General features: G+C 39.3%; 1 protein-coding gene across 2 annotated transcripts in view; it reads left to right on the forward strand.

The window, feature by feature from the left end:
• Nucleotides 1-11,954, forward strand: part of PDE10A (phosphodiesterase 10A) — a gene marked incomplete at its 5' end in the record, with an annotated part of 205,720 nt that extends 193,766 nt beyond the window's left edge. For both annotated transcript variants that reach the window (XM_082480816.1, XM_082480817.1), the window contains 2 exons: nucleotides 6,062-6,150; nucleotides 11,810-11,954. In XM_082480816.1, coding sequence (XP_082336942.1) covers nucleotides 6,062-6,150; nucleotides 11,810-11,927 — 207 coding nt within the window. In that variant the 3' untranslated portion in view covers nucleotides 11,928-11,954. The remainder of the gene's footprint in view (nucleotides 1-6,061; nucleotides 6,151-11,809) is intronic.
• Between the last annotated feature and the right edge of the window lie 8,063 nt (nucleotides 11,955-20,017).

Here is a 20,017-nt window from a genome sequence, read left to right on the forward strand (position 1 = left end):
AAAACGTTTTATACGTTAATGAATATTGCATTTGATGTTAGGGTACATGGGCTGCTGAATTCTATGTTCTGCATGCAAAACAGGGTTAATTTTTTTAAGTAGTGGTGGAAAACTTGTTTTCAAATGTTTACTTAAATGACAATGTGCTCTTTGCTGTTGTTACGTGTTCCATTCTTTGTACTTGTAACTCTAGCTACAACCACAATCACCTACGATTTTGAGAAATGTCAATATCTCAAAGGCTGGTGGAAGCAGAATAGCAAGCAGAATTGCAACCCTGGACTTCAGCAGGGCAAACTTTGGCCTTTTCAAACAATTACTAGGGGAAATCCCGTGGACAAAGCTGTTTGAAGGTAAAGGTGCCCAGGATAGCTGGTCAGCATTCAGGGACTGCTTCTACCAAGCTCAAGATCAGAGCATCCCGACACGTAGGAAGTCAAGGAAGGGAGCCAGGAGACCTGTGTGGCTAAACAGGGAACTGCTTGGCAAGCTCAAGTGGAAGAAGAGAGTTTATAGATCATGGAAGGAGGGGCTGACCGCTTGGGAGGAGTACAGGGCTGCTGTCAGGGGATGTAGAGAGGCAACTAGGAAAGCTAAGGCCTCCTTAGAGTTAAACCTGGCAAGAGGGGTCAAGGACAACAGGAAGAGCTTTTTCAAATACATGGCAGATAAAACTAACACCAGAGGCAATGTAGGCCCACTACTGAATGGGGTGGGTGCCCTGGTGACAGAAGATACAGAGAAGGCAGAACTACTGAATGCCTTCTTTGTCTCTGTCTACTCTGTCGGGGGCTGTCCTGAGGAGTCCTGTTCCGCTGAGACCCCAGATGAAGATGAAGTCAAGTCAATGGATGAGTTTGCCTTAGTTGATGAGGACTGGGTCAGAGAACAGTTAAGCAACCTGGACATCCATAAATCCATGGGATGCACCCACGGGTGCTGAAGGAGCTGTCTGAAGTCATTGCTGGACCACTCTCCACCATCTTTACCAAGTCTTGGGAAACGGGCGAGGTGCCTGAGGACTGGAGGGAAGCAAATGTCACTCCAGTCTTCAAAAAGGGCAAGAAGGAGGACCCGGGTAACTATAGACCGGTCAGCCTCACCTCCATCCCTGGGAAACTGATGGAACAGCTTATCCTTGGTGCCCTCTCAAGGCATATCAAGGATAAGAGGGTTATTAGGGGCAGTCAGCATGGCTTTTCCAAGGGGAAGTCATGCTTGACCAACCTCATAGCCTTTTATGAGGAAGTAACGAGGTGGATGGATGATGGCAGAGCGGTAGATGTGGTCTACCTTGACTTCAGTAAAGCATTTGACATGGTCTCCCACAGCATCCTCATGGCTAAACTGAGGAAGTGTGGACTGGATGATCGGATAATTAGGTGGACTGCGAACTGGCTGAAGGAGAGAAGCCAGAGAGTCGTAGTCAATGGGGCAGAGTCCAGTTGGAGGCCGGTAACCAGTGGAGTGCCTCAAGGGTCGGTACTGGGGTCCATATTATTCAATATATTCATCAATAATTTAGATGAGGGAATTGAGTGTACTATCAGCAAGTTTGCTGATGACACTAAGCTAGGAGGAGTGGCTGACACGCCAGAGGGCTGTGCTGCCATCCAGAGAGACTTGGACAGGCTGGAGATTTGGGCAGGGAATAACTTAATGAAATACAACAAGGGAAAGTGTAGGGTCCTACATCTGGGCAGAAACAACCCCAGGTTCCAGTATAGGATGGGGAGCTACCTGTTAGAGAGCAGTGTAGAGGAAAGGGACCTGGGGGTCCTGGTGGACAGCAGGATGACCATGAGCCAGCACTGTGCCCTTGTGGCCAAGAAGGCCAATGGCATCCTGGGCTGTATTAGAAGGGGGGTGGTTAGCAGATCGAGAGAGGTCCTCCTTCCCCTCTACTCTGCCCTGGTGAGACCGCATCTGGAATATTGTGTCCAGTTCTGGGCCCCTCAGTTCAAGAAGGACAGAGAGCTGCTGGAGAGAGTCCAGCATAGGGCAACTAAGATGATTAAGGGAGTGGAGCATCTCCCTTATGAGGAAAGACTGAGGGAGCTGGGTCTCTTTAGTTTGGAGAAGAGGAGACTGAGGGGTGATCTTATTAGCGTTTATAAATATATAAAGGGGGAATGTCATGAGGATGGAGCCAGGCTCTTCTCAGTAGCAACCAATGATAGGACAAGGGGTAATGGATTCAAGCTGGAACACAAGAGGTTCCACTTAAATTTGAGAAGAAACTTCTTCTCAGTGAGGGTGACAGAGCACTGGAACAGGCTGCCCAGGGAGGTTGTGGAGTCTCCTTCTCTGGAGACATTCAAAACTCGCCTGGACGCCTTCCTGTGCAACCTCATCTAGGTGTTCCTGCTCCGACAGGGGGATTGGACTAGATGATCTTTTGAGGTCCCTTCCAATCCCTAGCATACTGTGATACTGTGAATAACACTTTTTCAACTTAGTAAGTGGTTGCTTCAGCCCTTTGCTAAAAGGTTTTGCTGTTTTATCCTGAATGCAAAATGAACTTCGTCACCTGTTCCCAGTTAAAATATTCAGGTTCAGATTTCAAAATATTTGTGATTTTAGGCCAATTCTTCTTCACTAGTTTTTTGGATAACTACTACAACTGCTTTTTGACATTCCTAAAAAAAAGAATAATGTGAAGCGTTTCTTGAGGATAAGCAACAAAGGCAGTATTTGTAAGAGCCTCAAATGTCTGTTTTTCAAAGTCTTTGGATACTGATTTTCCTGTGCACAAATGTGGAGAGACCACTGCTTTTTGTTATGCTTTCCCTAGGGAAAATTGGTATTTTGTAAACATCAATTTGAGGAAAAATGGGGTCTTTGAACTAACTTTTTGGGGGAAACATAAAAGGTAACTTGTCCTTTGGTTATCTGAGCAGAGAAAAATAAATTAAAATTGCCCATTGTCCATTCATATACATATATACATATGGCCTCTGATGCTTTAATTGTCAGCAGTTAGCAATCTCAAAGCATTTCATGAACTCTGAAATTAAAAATAATATTTAATATAACTTAGAAATGACAATGTATCACAAAATGACTGTAGATTAATTAATTGGTAAGCAAGACTATGGAAATTTTTATATTCTGACACTTTACTCCATATGCTTTATCATATTTTAGCTTAAAAACTATTACCCTTGTTATAGTAAGGATTTAGCAGTTCATTTCCTAAATGTGTGTTTTTAATATAAGCCTAAAAAGAGAAGAAACATTTTTCTGCATTTGGTTTGTTTTTCTACACACTATATTAGTTATCTTTGAACATCTTGAAAAGTACACGGTATTACAGTATGTAGTCATCTTGGCATTTGTGAAAGAATTGCTAATGGGGTGAAAGCACAGACCTAAGAAATAAGCTGTTTTTTTTCTCTTTGAAATGCAATAAGTATTGTCCCGGGTACTGTCTTCATCAGGTTCTTTTTTACTCTGTGCTCTGTTTCACGCTTCTTAATAGTATAACAGTAAAATATTAAGGATGATAGGACATTAAAAACCAACTTCAGTAGTATAGTTGTAGCTGCAATATCTTGAAAGATTACAGGAAAATGTGAGATTTAGGGCATGTATAATTCTGTGAAGGTAACCATTCCTATATTTATGTAGAGACTGAAGAATTTAATAAAGCATTAACATCCATTTTCTTGGGCTCTAACAAAAAGCATTAAAGAGTATTTTTGTGTGGATTTTAATTAAAGCATTAAGACCTTATTTAAATGACAATGATCTTTAGGAAATGAGGATTTGTATAAACACGTAATCTCTGAAAAAAGCTATTTCTGCCTCAAGTAATGATCTTTGAGAATAGCTTGTGCTAGCTCTTGCTCACACTTGGGTGGCTGGGTCAGTTGGTCTCTTGTGCTTTACACCCTTTGCAGCACAACTCGTGTAAGGTCTCCGAGTTTGGTGTCTTCCTCCTGTGGAGCCGGCACTGAGGATTTGTTCCTGACTCAGCAAGGATCCCATCATCCTCTTTTCTGCCCCTCCTATTGGAACCTATGAAGAAAATAGAAATGCCAAAACTATGCAGTGACCTGAAAGGCCTTTTAGTAAGAAAGAAGGGAGAGAGAGAAGAAACAGTTCATGTGCTTCAGCCATTCAAAGCTTACCCCAGAAATACAGTTTTCAAGTTGAAAATAAAAAAATTTATGCAGCTAGGATTAGAATCTTAAGTGTGCTTTCTTACTTAAGTCAGAACATTAAAGATCGAGCTCTTCAAGCTAGCAGTATGTTTAGGATGCACAGCTGGACAGACAGGAACAATTTATTTTCTAGTTCCTCTTGCTTATGCATCTTTAGGATGTACAGACGCTGCCTTTCCTGCAGTGACTTCAATAATTTGCTCGTACCTGAGTGAACTCTAAGCTTTCTGTCTAGCCACAGCAACATAAAAATAAATCTGGAATAATTTATTCACATAATCTAAACCTTTTACAAAAGGGATGTGTGTAAGTTTGCTCTGGTCGGAAATGGAAACTCTCACAAGGGAATGTTTTTAGTTAGCTTAGCTTTATTAAAAACCTAAATCCATTGAGCCTTTCAGGGTTTTTCATCCTTGATTGATGTGCATTTTAACTTACAAGCTTTCAGGACCTTAAAGGACACATTTTATTCTAAATACCAGGGTTCCAAAGAGAAGGTTGTTCAGAATATATTGCAGATGAACTTAGTTTGGCTGAAATCTTTTATGTTTTGCAATGACAACACACTTCTTATGGAGCCAGTGTGACTGTACCTAAGTTCCCATTTTAATTTTTGATAGCTATGGGGTAATCTGCTATTTTCCAGTGAAATGAAGTGGTCCCTCTTAAAAACAAAGAAACAAGTAAAAACACATAGGAAGAAAATGGTGCACTGTGCAAAATAGCAAACTTTTTTGTTGATGAGCAGACATCACAGCTGTGTGCAGCCTTACCTCCTCACCAGCTGCAGTTCCTTTCTATTGGTTACACCATGATTACTGCAACTCAGACTGTTGGGTTCTCAGGTCAGAAAATAAGCCTTATTTTTTTTAAGTACAGAATGGACTGGGTTACATAGCAGTATGGGAGGAATCTGTATTGATGGAAGTGAAGACAAGAGTTGCTCTTTGATTTCTGAATAAGGGCCAATATTTAGACTGTTAAACAGAGACATTATCAAATGCTTGGGTCAGTACGATACATGGTATTTCGCTAAAAGGCATTTAAAAACTCTGCCCAAAGAAAGAGATCATAGTGCACTACTGTAACTATTGTGAGAGCCTGGGATAAATGAGTGATGTTATAATGGATCTAAATTTAACTCATCATCCTTGCTAATGTAGCATTCTCTAAAAATTCCCTCATGTCACAATTCAGCTGTGACATGGTAGCTGTCATAGGCCCCTGAGCCTGTATGAATCAGATATCATTAAAAAGGTGCTCATTTGATGTTCTCTAAATAGATTTCTATGATAATGGTAAAAATATATCACTGAACCATATACATGAAAAGAAATTGCCAACCAATTATTGATCACAATGCACACCTTTTAGAAACTTTCCAAAGGTGCAAAGCCCCTAGCTTCTCTAGGAAATTGAGCTATGTAATACGTACTCTGGAGGACATCAGAACAATCCAGAATCTGACCACATTTTGGCAACGCTGCACAACTTTACTTTTTTATTAAAAAAATCTCATCACAAGAATGTTTGCAGAAATGGCTCTGCCATCTGCACCTTCTTCCTGCCACTACGGGCACCAAAAAGCCAGACAGATCCTGAGCAAGTCAATTGAATCAACTGAACAATAAAAAGTCCTGTAGAAAATCCTATCTGAAGCAGCCGTATTAGTCATAAAAGAGAGGTGGGTAAGCAACTTGCAATTGCCAGGGACTTCACCGTTACTGCATCAGTTTAAAGTATTTGGATATTAAGAGGAGATGCAGAAGTTTCTAGTGCTAACAGAAGTAGTAATTAAGTAAGAAGACAACAGCTTTGAGCTAGTTGGCTGTTAACTTTCAGTGTTGTAGTTTGGCAACATTTAACTATTTTTTTTTCATTGTTGTTTTTCGTAGATTGGGTTCTACAATGCTGTAGCCATCCCATGTTACACTACGCTTGCACAGATCTTTCCTCCAACTGGGCCACTACTCCGAGCGTGCAGGTGAGTAAATGTGCAAGTTTTTGCGTAAGTGTGTAGCTTGGAAAAAGGAGAAGGAAACATGCATTGCAAGTTTGTCTGGAAATACAGACTTTTAATTTTAGAATTTGCATGCAGATAAACAGGGATACGCATCTCGCGTTAATCTATGCAGAAACCCAGAGGCAATAACTACAGGCTGGGACTATCTAATGCAGATCTTCAGACACTGCTGATTAAAATGTGTTTGACGCCTAAAGCATTGAGAGAAAAGCAGGTTCAGTGCTTATGTATCCCTATCTAGGCTGGTTCAGTGCAATTTCCCTCTGTGTTCCTTTTACTTCAATATTGTTCTCACAACTAAGATTGGCTAGAATTCTGTTTCATTAAAAAATGTGGTTTTGGCATGTTTTATTTCATGTCGGAACATTTTTATTAAAAAGCAGGAAAAGAAAGATCCCTGGAATATTCAGTAATTGGGAGCATAAGGGTAGTGCCACTGGGATGTGGGAGAGGCAAATGTAACTTTGTCCTATCAATCAGTTGGGATGTAGCTTGGGATATTCTGGAGGAGAGGCAAGGGTCCTTCACCGATTGGCTGCTTCTACCCTAGAATAATTGTGGATCTCTTTGTAGGTAGTTCTGTCCAATAATTATATCCCAGACCTTAGCAATCTTTCCTGACAGAACTTCTGCTGAAACCAGTATGTTTCATGAAAACATTCCAGTTTCAGGTTGATCATTATTCTCTAAAGAACAACAGTTGGTTCATAAAATGCCAGCAATCTTTAGTCATATTCAGGGAAAAGAGGCCTGCCTGTTTTTCTGTGTTCTTACTAGCACCTCTCTCATAACCGTTTGGGGTTTTTTTTTCCCTTCTCCTGTGGTCCTTAAATTCTAGCTTGCACTGAACTTTTTCTTTGTCCTCTAAGGCAGATCTACCTGCTCTGCCACTTTCCTGATCTTGTGGACTAAATGATCTGTGTGACTTAACAAAAGGGTGCCCACTATGTACAAAACACCATGAAATTTAACATAGTGGTTAGCAAAAATAATTTAATTTGAACCCAAACGCTATTTCGTATACCTATGAGAAGAATATGTAGGTCTGTACCAGTGGGACAGAGGATTATCTTATGAAAAACAGTATCTATGAGCATTCATTAACAGTCAGCTGCCTCTAAGGTCCTGCTGCTGGGCATGGCTGCGCAACCCTTAGATGGATATGGAGGGAATATTAAGTAGGATTAGTGACTATAACTCTGTAGTTATTACATTAATGGGGCTACAGTCAGAATCCTGTTTAGCATCTGTGCTTTAAGAAGAGTAGATAAACACACTAGCAAATAAGAGAAGATTAAGAAAGAGCTTAAAGAATGTTTTGAGATCTTAGTAGTAAGAGACTAAAAAAATCTTACATAATGTATTTAGTTCATCCAAGAGAATGACTGTCGAAATCTGTAACTGTCTCCATAATATGTTTTCTGATTAGACAAAGCTCATTAATTTAGCAGGTAGAGACTACTTGAAGCCCAAAAGTTCAAACAAGTAATATGGTGAATTTCTTTTTTAGCATTTGGAATCATGTCAGTTGAAGATCTTAAACCAAGGCGAGGTATACTTTTTAAAAGAGAGAGGTAAAAGGGATAAAGGTCTGAGGCACAGTTACTGTGAGGAAATTGCCAAGGCCTGTCTTTTCCAGGCAGTTAGGCTAGGTGATCCTTATAGTAGTGTCTTTCATCCTTAGAGACTATGAAAGTAACAATGTCTGGTAAAAAACAGGCAGTAATTTGTTATCGTAAATTGAGTCACGTGGAAGTATTTGTAAGTGCATATTTTAGTGGTTCCATCAGTTACAATACAGCGTTAAACTCTTCTCTAGTTTCAAAATGCTGTGGAGTGTGCTACTATCATAATGATATCAAAGTCCAAATCCTGTTTTGGAATTTGGAGTTACAGTACACAGTAGGAATGTGTACTCCTTGAGCAGTGTTGACCTAATATGTATGTGTTGATAGTTTGATTATAGATAATTGAATAATGTGTACTCTGACAAATAAAGAGTTGCTTTCAGTGTGAAATCAGAGAACATGAAGTAAACTACAGAACTGCTTTGTAAGCCTTTCAGTCTTTACAAGGTCATGAGTCATCCAACGGTTTTACTGAGAGGTAGTCTGAGATCTTGGAAGTTTTCTAACTTCTTTCTCTTCATAATCCTCTCTTGAAGGCATCTTGCTTCAGCTGTATTGATGGCTCAAAGCTAAATGGTTGGTTATTCAATCTATGTAACTGGAAAACAGATTGTGCTTTGCCTAACCATATTTTCAGTCAGAAAGATTTTTATACTGTTTACATGGACTAAACAACAACAACTATAATACCCACCATTAGAAATGCAGTAGTGCTTATGATGAGTGTTTCCAGTTACTTGTTTCTACTCAAGCTAACAAATTTTGTCAAACTGCTTTACAGATGTGAAAATTTGCATTGCTTTTGTATTACTTACTTTTCAACATCTGGGTGTACTTTTATTCCCCAAATCAGTATCTATATGCTTTTAACATGAAAATGTCTTGCAGAGTCTGTATGATTAATAAAGTAACCTCAGCCGTGGATGTCAGGAAAGTTCTGTTATAGCACAATCAGATGGGAGGTCTTAAAATGGGTTTGTATTGACTGTAGAACCATTTGCATAAGCCAGTACCTTTGGTAAGAAGTTAGCATTGTTATTCCACTTAATGGGAACTGAGGCTTAGAGAGGCTGGGTCGAGTCCTTAAGACTGCAAAGCATCTTTTTCAGCAGCAGGGTTCTGGGCGGACCCATATCTTTTGATTTCTGGCCACATGGGTATCCAAATGAGGTTTATTTGCAAAAGTGGCTTGTAATACTTGATGGTCCATCTTTCAGTGCTCAGCTGAGGAGATTTAAAGTTGACTTGCAGAGTATCAAGCACCCACATACATATGTGTTCTAGATGAAAAGTTCTCCACAATTCAGAAGATCAGGCATGAACATCTTCTCAAGAGTGGATTTCTCTGCAAAAGGTGTGATGTCTGAAATAAAAGGAATTAAACTCCTGGCAGAGATTATATGAACATTTTTCTCTTCTAGGAATGATGTTTGTTGTTTGGAATTCCAGTTATAGCTATAATACTGATACTCCTGAAAGCTACACTGGCACAGTCTTCAGACTGGGCACGGCTCTGTGCAGACACAGCTCCCCACCTTGTTCGTGTGCATTCCTTAATTTAGATTGTGCTGATGCAGAACTGGGGCATAGATGTGTGGATGAGGTTTAAGATCTCCATAAGACTAAAGAGCTTCCTGATAATCCACACCCTGGCATAAAGTCTTCTGAGGAGCAAGTTGATAGTTTTAGCTTAGCCTTGAAATTACCCTCTGCTGTCTGAGGGGTTGGGGCGGAAGCGCTGAGAGTTCAGACTTGAAGATGCAGAGTGGGTAATCAAGAACACAGATCTTAACTTCAACTCCCCAGTTACCAAAACATATGTTATTGCAGGGTATAGATTACTCCAGAGTGTTTCGAATAGCTCATTTTGCACTACACTTTTTTTTTCCTTTATCTTTGATGGGTGTGATGAGAGAAACACAGTGTCATTCCTGTTTGGTATTGCCTCAGCTGCTGACTGAACCGATTTTGATATCACCCCTTCACCAGCAGTGCTCGTTCTTGGAAAGCAGCATTTAAGCTGCTGAGTCCCTCAGTTGTTTGGAACACAGACAGCAGCTGCAAATAAAAACAGCAGAAGCACCCAAGGCAGCATGTCAGCATCAAGGTTTTTCTTTTGAGAGCCTCTGGGCATTTATTCCAGACACTTAGGAGCCAGGGTATCATTGGGAGCACCAAGGTAAATGAATCGTGTTATCCACATCTTTAAAGAAAAAAAGAAAGTATCAGTCACTGATTTCCCTGAGGTAAGGCAGCAGCTAAGAATCTAGAAGGTTTTCGCATCTGGTAATCTATTCCGTATTTTTAAATACTCTCTTGTCATTCTGTTTAGATCAAAACTAACAGCCACCTGTGTTACAGTGTTCAGAAAAAGTCCTATGTGTGTTATGTAGCCCACGTACTCAGTTGGCCTACCAAAGTGGCAAATCTATGAGAGTACATTTATTTTGAGGATGCGGTGATTTATTTTTTCCGTTATTTCAGACCAAATAATTTTAAACATCTTTGCATGTGCTTTCAAGTATCTTAATTCTTGCTGAAATTGATATAATTTAAAAATATTTTGGCTGCAGTTCTCCTCATTACTTTCTCAGTTTCAAGAAAGGGACCTAGAAATAGTGACGGTTCAGTTTTTCTGATCCTTAATGCCTGATTGTGTTAGCTGAGGTTCAGTGCCATATTAATGCTGGCTTCATGACTTCCAGTTGGATTGGAGCACTGGCAGAGCAGGTTTCCATCTGCCTGCAGAAAATGGTGTAGGTGTTCCCCTAGAGGGCACCAGCTTTCTTTGGTAGACTCCCATCAGATCCTGCCCTCCCCCATCCCCAGAAAACGCAACATTTTCTTTTCTTACCTGTTCTCTGTGCTTTCGGCTCATTATTTGCTGTTTTATCAACTGTTTCGGCAAAGCTGTGACAGAAAAATCAGAAGAGCTCTGCCACATAAATTCCAATGTAATATGATAATATGACACATAGCATGTAAGACCTTAGTGCTTTTACCATCGTGTTTGTTTACTGAAGACATCTGAGAGCTGTTGTTTTAGTAATGAGGTATCTGATAGTATGAAACTGAAACAGTTGAGCTTGCGCTGTCTCTCTCTGTATTTGAAGACTGAATGCTAGATTTGGCCACAGGTTGCACATCCGCTATTGGAGATCATCAATTTAGAGTTCCGAGCCACTGGAGTGGTACTAGTGTACAACAAGTGAGATTATGGGTCTGTACTCCCTTCAGATGATTAGAACATTACCAGGTTAATTTCTCATAATTTTACGGCTTGTGAACCAAAATTTGGACTTGGGGGTTGGCAAGGCTGTGAGGCAGTCAAAATTTCTGTCTCAAGGAAGGGGTACTCTTTAAATGTAGAAGATTGATAGTATGATCACCACTGTTAGTAACTGAAAGCTGATACTATGATGTTGGCATGCAACATGTTACGCGCTGTCAGGCAGCCCGTGTGCAGGAGTTTCAGAAGGCTTAATGCACTTCTGTCGTTTCCAATGAAGGAAGTTTCCTGGCGAAAGTCCTGATCTCTGTGGTGGCTCTGAAAAGGGCCAAAGTATGCTGTGGGGAAGGAAATCCCTAAAGTCCAAGGTGAGGAAGGCCACCTGTCTCCAGACTGCTGTTTCAGGGTCTCTGCAGACACGTCTCTCTTGGGTCACAGCTGGGTTTTCTCTGCAGCCATGGGGCTAGACATTTGTAATGGAAGCAGGTACTAGCCGCTAGCTCCAGGGCTCGTTGCGGGGAAGGTATGCCGTAGGCATATATATAATCAACATGTATATAAGCCACACAGAATTACAAAAAGGGATAACTGAAGGTGAAGGATGAAATAACGTAAGGATGATAAAAGCTTGATGACATATGGGTACTTTATATACAGCATAAAGCTACATCTCAAAGTATAGTACAGCAGGCAGTATTGGTAGGAAGAAGTCCCAGTAAGCTTATGAACAGTGCTTTACCTCTTTTACTTTTTGCATCTCCAGGGACAATCTCAATCAATGGGAGAAAGTAACAAGAGGTGAGGAAGCCTCTATATGGATTCCCTCCCAGTCCCTTGCTTCTGGGACCTCAGATTCACTTCCTGTGAAGATTGATGACTGAACAACAGCAACAGATTGCTTTAACCCGAAAAGCATCCCTTCTTGGTTTAGGGGTTGGGTTTTTTTTGTTTTGTTTCATTTTTATTGGGGGGGGGGGGGGAGCGGGGGGGGGGAGAGAAAAAAGAAAAGCTACAAAATGCTAACTAAGGCGGCGATCTGCCTAGGAAGGTAACACCCATGGAGTTCCCTCAGCTAAATGACTCTGGCAGCCGATCTCCTGACCTACACCAGTGACACAGTGTGAACAGAGGGAAAATGACAACCCAGATGTTTTGGAATCAGCTATCAAAAGAGAACTTACGACTTGTGAATATAAAAGACTGGCCTTATCTCATGGGCTACATTGCTGAGGCCTTAATTTAAAACTGATGGGGGGGAGGGGGGAAATCTTAGGGGGTACTTCTAAACTGTATCTTTCTAGTAAGGGTTTCAATGGTACTTTTATTATACCGTACTGTGGCTGGCTTTAACACCAGTGTCACTTGGGAGTTCTTGGCTATAAATAGAACAATATACCCATTGCTATTGTGAATGTTTATGTGTGATCTACTTGTAATCAGTTTGAACTCCAGCAGAATCCTTGGAGACTGTAATTCATGCTTAGGTTACAGTGAATTCTCTTGCTGCAAACTAAAGGAAAACCAACATTCAGGTTAAAGGTTTAAAGTACTTCATTAAGCATCATGATGCAAATTGTCTGTCACTCACAAGGCAATCATTGAAAGAACTAGTGATGGTGCTTTGTTCTTCAGAATGATTTATAAACCTAGACAACTCCTCCCTTAAAACACTGGAGGTACTGGATATTTATCTCTGATATGACAGAGAGTTTCAGGTTGGAGATTTTGTATCCATAGTGACAGAAGTATCAGATTAAAATTTAAATGTGACAGCAAAGATTTCCTTGCCTAGCTGACAATTAAGTAAAGTCGTCATTTTTATTTCTACCTGCTGAGTTGTAATTTAAAAGGTATTAGAGACATACCCGAAGTATGCTATCTGCTGGGAACAAAAGCCTTGTCAGAAAAGTCAGGTCTGATAAGAAGGATTGTGGTACCATCACAATAAATCAAAAAAATGTTTTTGTATTCACTAGCTTTTGTGTTGCACAGTAACACTGCATGTCTTCTTCTGCTCTTTTTTCCCCATCCCAAGATGAGTGAAATTAGGAAACTTCTCCATTTGTCTGTTTGCTTTTTTCCCCTAGTTCAGCAAAATTTCCAGGCTTAGAACTGCCTTTCTCAGTGAAAGAATAGCTGACTGAAGAAAAGTACTCTAAAATGTTGTGTTTACAGTTCTGTGCTGACTTAGGCTTCAGCCTTACATACTTATGCACAGACTTTAAGACCTTACATTCAGTGCCACTCTTGAATTTAGTGCAATTGTACAAAGTATGTTTCAACGACACTTAATTTGCCTTCAGCTTTCTCTTAAAAATAATGAGGAAAAAAGTCTTCATATTAATCCACACAGTAGGTGAAAACACAGTCTTTGCGTACCTTTCACATACAGCCTATATACTGCATTATATGCTTTTTCACAGATAATAGTGGTTCCGTGATAACATTGCCATTTGTGTAACCACAACGAATAATAGTAGTGACTTAAAGACAGAACACAGATTCTCTTTTTCCATCTCACATCTGGTGAGCTGTATTGCTCTAATAAGCATGCCATCTTATGGTTTTCATATAAATGACTTGGACTCTTGAGTTTTGCCTTTTGTTATGGTCGAGCACATACCAGTATCTGTACATGTGTACAGTATGTGATACATAATCACATAATGTATAAATGCATCTAAGCCTTTGCAGTACATGGATATCCCAGAGGCTGAGAATTCAATATGAAGTTATCTTATTTGTGTGATACGGGTTCCTAGCAGCAGCCCCATCATTTTTTTCAGTTTGTTTTGCCACTTCTGAGTGCAGAAATTCATTGTTAACCACAGCAAACTATTTTGGAATTAAAAAAAAAAATGGCAGGAAACAGTTACACCCAAGTAGAATGAATACTGTCTCATGCTGTGTCCTCTGCTTTACTCCTTAGCAGTTCTGTTTTAACTAAATCATGCAGATGCAACCTTTCATCCGCTAAGTACTTGATACCCGGCCCACTGTTCCTAATTTTCATGGAAATTATCCAAATCTATGGTGACTACAGAATTACTCTCTGAAATTCAGTTACCCCGACAACTGGATGGAATGTTTCTCCTTCGTGGGTTAAGTATATTTGCTGTTATTGTCCCTCTTTGAATGCTGTTCTTACAAGCATTGCAAAAATATTCCTTATCACACTGTCTTACGGAAAGCTTTTAATTCATCTTTTCCTCATTGACAGTAAAGATAACTTCGTTAGTTCTGTTACTTAACATTCAAAATATTTAGAAGCATCACATAATATTTTCTATTTTGAAGTTTATAATTTCTGATACAGAACGTGTTTTCCTAACAAATTTGTCAAATTGGCAATAAGTTGTTCTATTAATGTCTCAAGTCAGTCAGGTACTGGTTCTAATACAGAACTATCCAAACCACATAAAATATATGTTTGCTATAGTATAATGTCCACTAGAATTAAAAGTTTTGGATCCAGTGGTTGTGGTTTGGTTTGTTTTCCTGCTGTGTAGAAGAGAAGGGTCACAACAAAATGTTTCTCTTTGTTAGCACCCAGACCAACAAAAATAGCCACAATGGACTGTCCAGTCTAAGCAAATTTAGTCTGTTTTAACATTTACAGATTGCAGATTTAGCTGTGTAGGTGTTTTGTAGAAACAAATGTGTACCTGCACTTTCAAAGTCAAACCCACCAAAAATTAAAACTGTGAAGCTGCATTTGAATTTCATGGTGCAAGTACATGTTGAGATTTAATTGTTCAAAATTCTGGACTTGAACTCACAAATAGAGCAGTAAGACATCTAGATCTGTAAGGCATCTGGCTCATTAAGTTAAACTGCCAAAAGCCTTTCTTCCTTGCCCAAGATCAATAAGAATATATAAAAGATCCCTCCTTTCCTAGAAGGGTTAGAGTTTATACTCCCCGAACGGCATTATTTTTGTTAATAATTCCAATTGCTTTTCCCTTCTAAGGCCGGTAAAGGTAAAAGGGCTGTTTGAAGCCATATCTGAGCATTTCTAATGTGTTACGAAATGGTGCCTGGAAGGTATTCACTAAGTGAGATAAATAGTTGGCATAGCATGATACTCATCTGAGGTGTTGCTTATTTTATTATAGCACTGACAGAAGCTCCATCGTAACAATTAATCTATGAATTTTTGTACAGTAGTGCAACATTCAGCTGTAATGGTTCAACTCATGGCAGTGGTGGGTTTTTTTGTAAGTGATCATTAGAGAAATGCAATAGGCTTTTTTTTAGTTGGAGTGTATGATAAAGAAAAAAGATATTTACATTGGAGGGGACATGCAGTGTGGAATTCATCTTTTTATGTGGCACAGACTTCCTTCATGTGTATAAACTTAGAACAATACGGTCAGTTTGCTGTGACTGCATTTAGAGCATTTAGTGTAAAAATTGTAGGGATAGCAACTAGCACTGTTCATGTTAAAACCCAGAGATTTTTAGATGCTCAAAACAATTATGACCCTCTTGAAATAATGCATTTGCCTCAAACACTGTGATATAGGAACAGTTCTGTGAAGTGGAACAATTAATCTGTTCATTCTAAACACAGGAAAGGCTTTCTGCACACTGCTACAAGGAAGTTCATGTTCAAACTTTAGGTTATATATCCCAATCTAGCAAAGGCACATCACAACTCTTGTTTTGCTTTCTGACCAAAAACTGTGCTCGATTGTAATACGGGTGTATACTCTGTCAAAAACCCTAAAACAACGGACTGCTTTCTAGGGTAGATCAAACTGATTTGTAGAGTAGACTCATATATATTCAAAATTCAGGTTGGGCTGTTATGTGAAGAAGAAAGAACTTCAAGGTAACAACATTCAACTTTACTACATTTAGTGAGCTGAAAAATTTGTTTTATATATATATATATTTACACACACATATATATATATATATGATACATATAAACTTTGTAAAAAAAAACAAAAAAATATGCAAGTGCAATAATTTAAAGAGGTCTTAACTTTGCATTTATAAATTATAAATACTGTACATGGTGTGTAATTTTTTCATGTATTCATTTGCAGTCTTTGTATTTAAAAAACAAACTTAAACCTTTACTATTACGTTTGTACAATAGAACAGTAAGCATTTATTATTATATAGTTAAGTTGTAAATAAATTCACAAACCAAACAGCCAGTACATATGCATATATGGGTGTCCTATTGTGAAACCTGTTTTTGCTTTTACTGCTGGCTTTAGCACAGCAACACTACTTCTGTGGATATGTAATTATACATATAAATATATGTATGATACATAAAATATATTTAGAAATGTTCATAATTTTAATGGATATATCTATACATATACTTTGGTGTGAATATTACTGAATACAGAGTTTTTTAATATTATTTTTCATGTTTATTTTTGCTATTATTGGGAGTGGAAGTGAGGGATGGGAAGTGTGTGTGAGAGAGTGTGTGTGTGTGTGTGTGTACCACGAGTAATCCACAGGAGAAATGGAATCAAAGCATAATACGCTCCTTTAAAAAGGCTGTGCCTGGTTTTCTCTCTAATTGCAGGTTACTGCTTGCGGTGTGTTTTCCCAACATAACTTCATTATTTTAAAAAAAAAAGAAAAAAAAAAAAGTTCACGTTGCCAGAAACTGCAAAGGGATCTACTTTCCCGTCTGCCCTCCTGCTGCCAGAGAGCTTACCTTGCTGTTGACAGATAGTTCCACGCAGATCCTTGCTTTGCCACTGTCAAACGGCAGTGCAGCTAATGCAGAACCGGTTGCTGCCTTTTGGGAATTACAGAGATATTCAGATGCTGAACTGTAGAAAAATAATCCCGCACCTAAATTTTTAAAGTTTGCTAGTGCAAAGCGATACAGGGCTTTGATGGCTGAAAATACAAGGTAAGTTCAGGGAAATGTAAAGCAAAGTTCTGAACAACACATTAGCAGATATTTATAAAATAGGTAAGCAAAAATGAGGAAAAAGACCTCCTGTGTATTTATCTACCCAATACATTGATTGGCTTCAAAGATCTCTTGCACTGTTTGTGCTCAGTAAATAGGGTGTTCGCCTTTTATAGACCTCAGAGTGGCCCTGTGTCTTTATGACTGCGTGACCCTTGCGTTCTCAGAGAAAGATGGTGAGCCTGGAATAGAGAGCTCAACCCAGGCTCTCTCTCCGGTTCTCAGCATGGCCTCCAAATGTTCCTGGGCTCCCTTCTCACCAAAGGAAATCAGCATTGCTACGATGACTCGGCCAGAAACAAGTTTCCAGGGCAACTACTGCATACAGTTGTCAAAACCAAGTTTTACAAAATATACCTGGGTTTGTGCTGTTGCGACCGGCCCTGGCCCTTCCAGAAAGCCCTGCTTGCTGCAAGGGTTGTGCTGCTGGGGCTAACTTCTGTGGAAACAGAAACTGCGCCGACATTTAATGCATTTTTTAGGGTTTATTCATTTCAGTTAAAACTTTCCAAATTATTTTGAGGGACAGGCAAGACGAGAGGGATGTTTCTGTGAACACTATTAATCTGGTCCTTTCCACCTGTTTCAGTATTGTTGGCAAGGAACTGTAGGCTGAAGTCAATTAATGACTTTCTGGTCAAGCTTTTCAAATTGATGGCAGTCAATCACACGCCTTTTCATATTTTTCTGCTTGTCACGCAGATTTAGCTCTTGTAGCACAGCGTGGTGCTTTGCACTGATGGTCACTGCCCGGTCGGTGCGCTTTCCTTAACATTTTTAGCCCTTTGTTATTCAAAAACATCATCAGAGACTTAGAAAAATCAACCCCTGGATATATTCCTTTAGACATGTTGGAAAATAGATATGTAAAAGCACCTTAAATGAAGCTCATTGAAGTTTGGGGAGGATTCTGTTTGTTTTGAGGAACTTTGAATTAGGCTTATTTGAAAGTATTTAAGTGCTCTGGAAGATCCTGTACTCATTTGAGTCAGTTGTAAGGGACAGAGACTTCAATGGATTTCACCTGCTCAACAAGTGTCGGAGATTACTTTGTTGTACTTATTTCGAAGACAATCACTAAGGAGAAATTCCCCTTCCTCACTTTGCAGTCCCTCTTTATCAGATTTGGGAGAAAAGATTGTTTCAATGTGTTTCAGTGGTGCTATAGGGAGAGCCACATGTACCATGGATGCTGCTTACGAAGATGAAGATCTTTGTCTCTGGGTCAGGAATGAGTTACAGAGAAATGTATCAGAAGGTAGTTGGTGTGTGTGTAAGACCTGTTGTTTAAAAGTCTTCTAAAAGAAAGGGGAAACCTGAGACTCCAGAACCTTGAGAAGAATGAATTATACCAGGTAAAGTTTTCCTTTCATGTTTTTTTGTTTTGTAAAATTGCTGGAAGGGCTAAATGGTTTTCACCACATTGTGTGTTAACATTCAGCGAGCATTAATTATTTTGCTTTTTTACAGCACTGTAAACCCTGTGAATATAGGTGAGAATATGATGTTTGTAGAGCTACTTCTGTTCCTTGAACTGTATTTATGCTGCTTATGGAAGCAACCTAAGTTGTTAATAAACACTGTTTAATAAGCGTATGGAAATGAAAAAATAGGGCTTGTAAAATACAAAAAAAAAAAAAAGCCAAAAAAAAGAAACATTTGGAAGCACCTAAGAGAGTCAATATCTGTCAGAAGTCTTTGTAAATTTTACCATCAATGATAATAGCAGTGGTGGATGTGGTGCAGTGGTGAATATGGGTAGTTTGGAATTAGTGCTAATGGACAAGTTGATCAAGAAGAGAAGTGGTATGATAACTAGTGTTGGTTTCCAACTAGTGAAGGCCAAGTTGTTTTCTGCTGCTCACTTGTGGAGAGAAAGTAAGTATTCAATATTGGGCATATTTTACATCTCATGACAAAAAATCCCACCTTGCTGAAAAAAATGTAGTTTCTCATGTGACTAACCTGGGAAAAAGGCCAGTGACATGTGCCTTTCCTCTTACCATGAAAATGTACTCAAGCTTGCAGAGAAGAATATTTCCAGTTCATTTGGAAACACAATGGATATCTGTTAAGATGCTACTTACGGACTTGAGGGAACTCAGTTGTCCCATGACAGATTTCCATTATGACCTTGTGCAAGTTGCCCAACACTGGATGGTTTTGTTTTGTTTTTTGGTTGTTTTTTTTTTTTTAATAACTTAAGCCTCTAAACACTTTTTTACGTTATGCATATTTGGAAATATCCTTGGTTACATGCAGTCCGGAATTCCAAATATATGCAAGCAGGTGGTAACCTTACAGTATGTATGATGATATTGACTTTCCTCTCAGGTGAGGACAAATATCACAGAGCTGTGATGCCCTCAGATATGCTGCTGATGAGTACCAGAGATGAGTCCCTCCTTTTCCATCTTTTCCAGATGTGAGGGGCTGAAGAAATTAAAGTGCAAGATTTCAAGCTGGTATATGTAGTTTCACATTTAACAACTTTCAAGCCGACACAGTGCCATATAATCTTAAAAATTTTCCAACTCCTTTAATTAAACACACTGTCTGATTTTATTTTAAATCTGTAATGACTTCTATGTGAGGACCAATGGCAAATGGTTCGGGCTACCACATCTGCATAGTTCCTGTTCCGCAGCTATTTTGCAGGGTCCTGTCCCAGGGCTGCTGGGAGTGAGTGGTATGGTTAATTCTCCTGGTCGTCTAAACTACCTGAATCAGCTCCAGCTGTCGGGCAACGTCCGATTTTGGACTCAGTACCTGTTCAGAGAACTAAGTTTATCTTCTGTGCGGTTCTCCCTTGTTTTCGTGATTAGTTACCAAAATATATTAAGACATGCTGTAGCCTCATGCAGAGCTTCACGTGCAATATATTGACTTCTTTCCTTTTGAAGTTTCTTAATTAGCTACAGCATTAGTAAATATTCTAGGTACTCTAGAATCACAAGCATGGTAGAACTAGTTTCCAAGGAATAAATACTGGGTTTTCATGTTGTTTGTTGTTGGAAT

The sequence above is a fragment of the Vanellus vanellus genome (genome assembly GCF_965231255.1).
Source record: "Vanellus vanellus genome assembly, chromosome: 3".
NCBI classification, from domain to species: Eukaryota; Metazoa; Chordata; class Aves; order Charadriiformes; family Charadriidae; genus Vanellus; species Vanellus vanellus.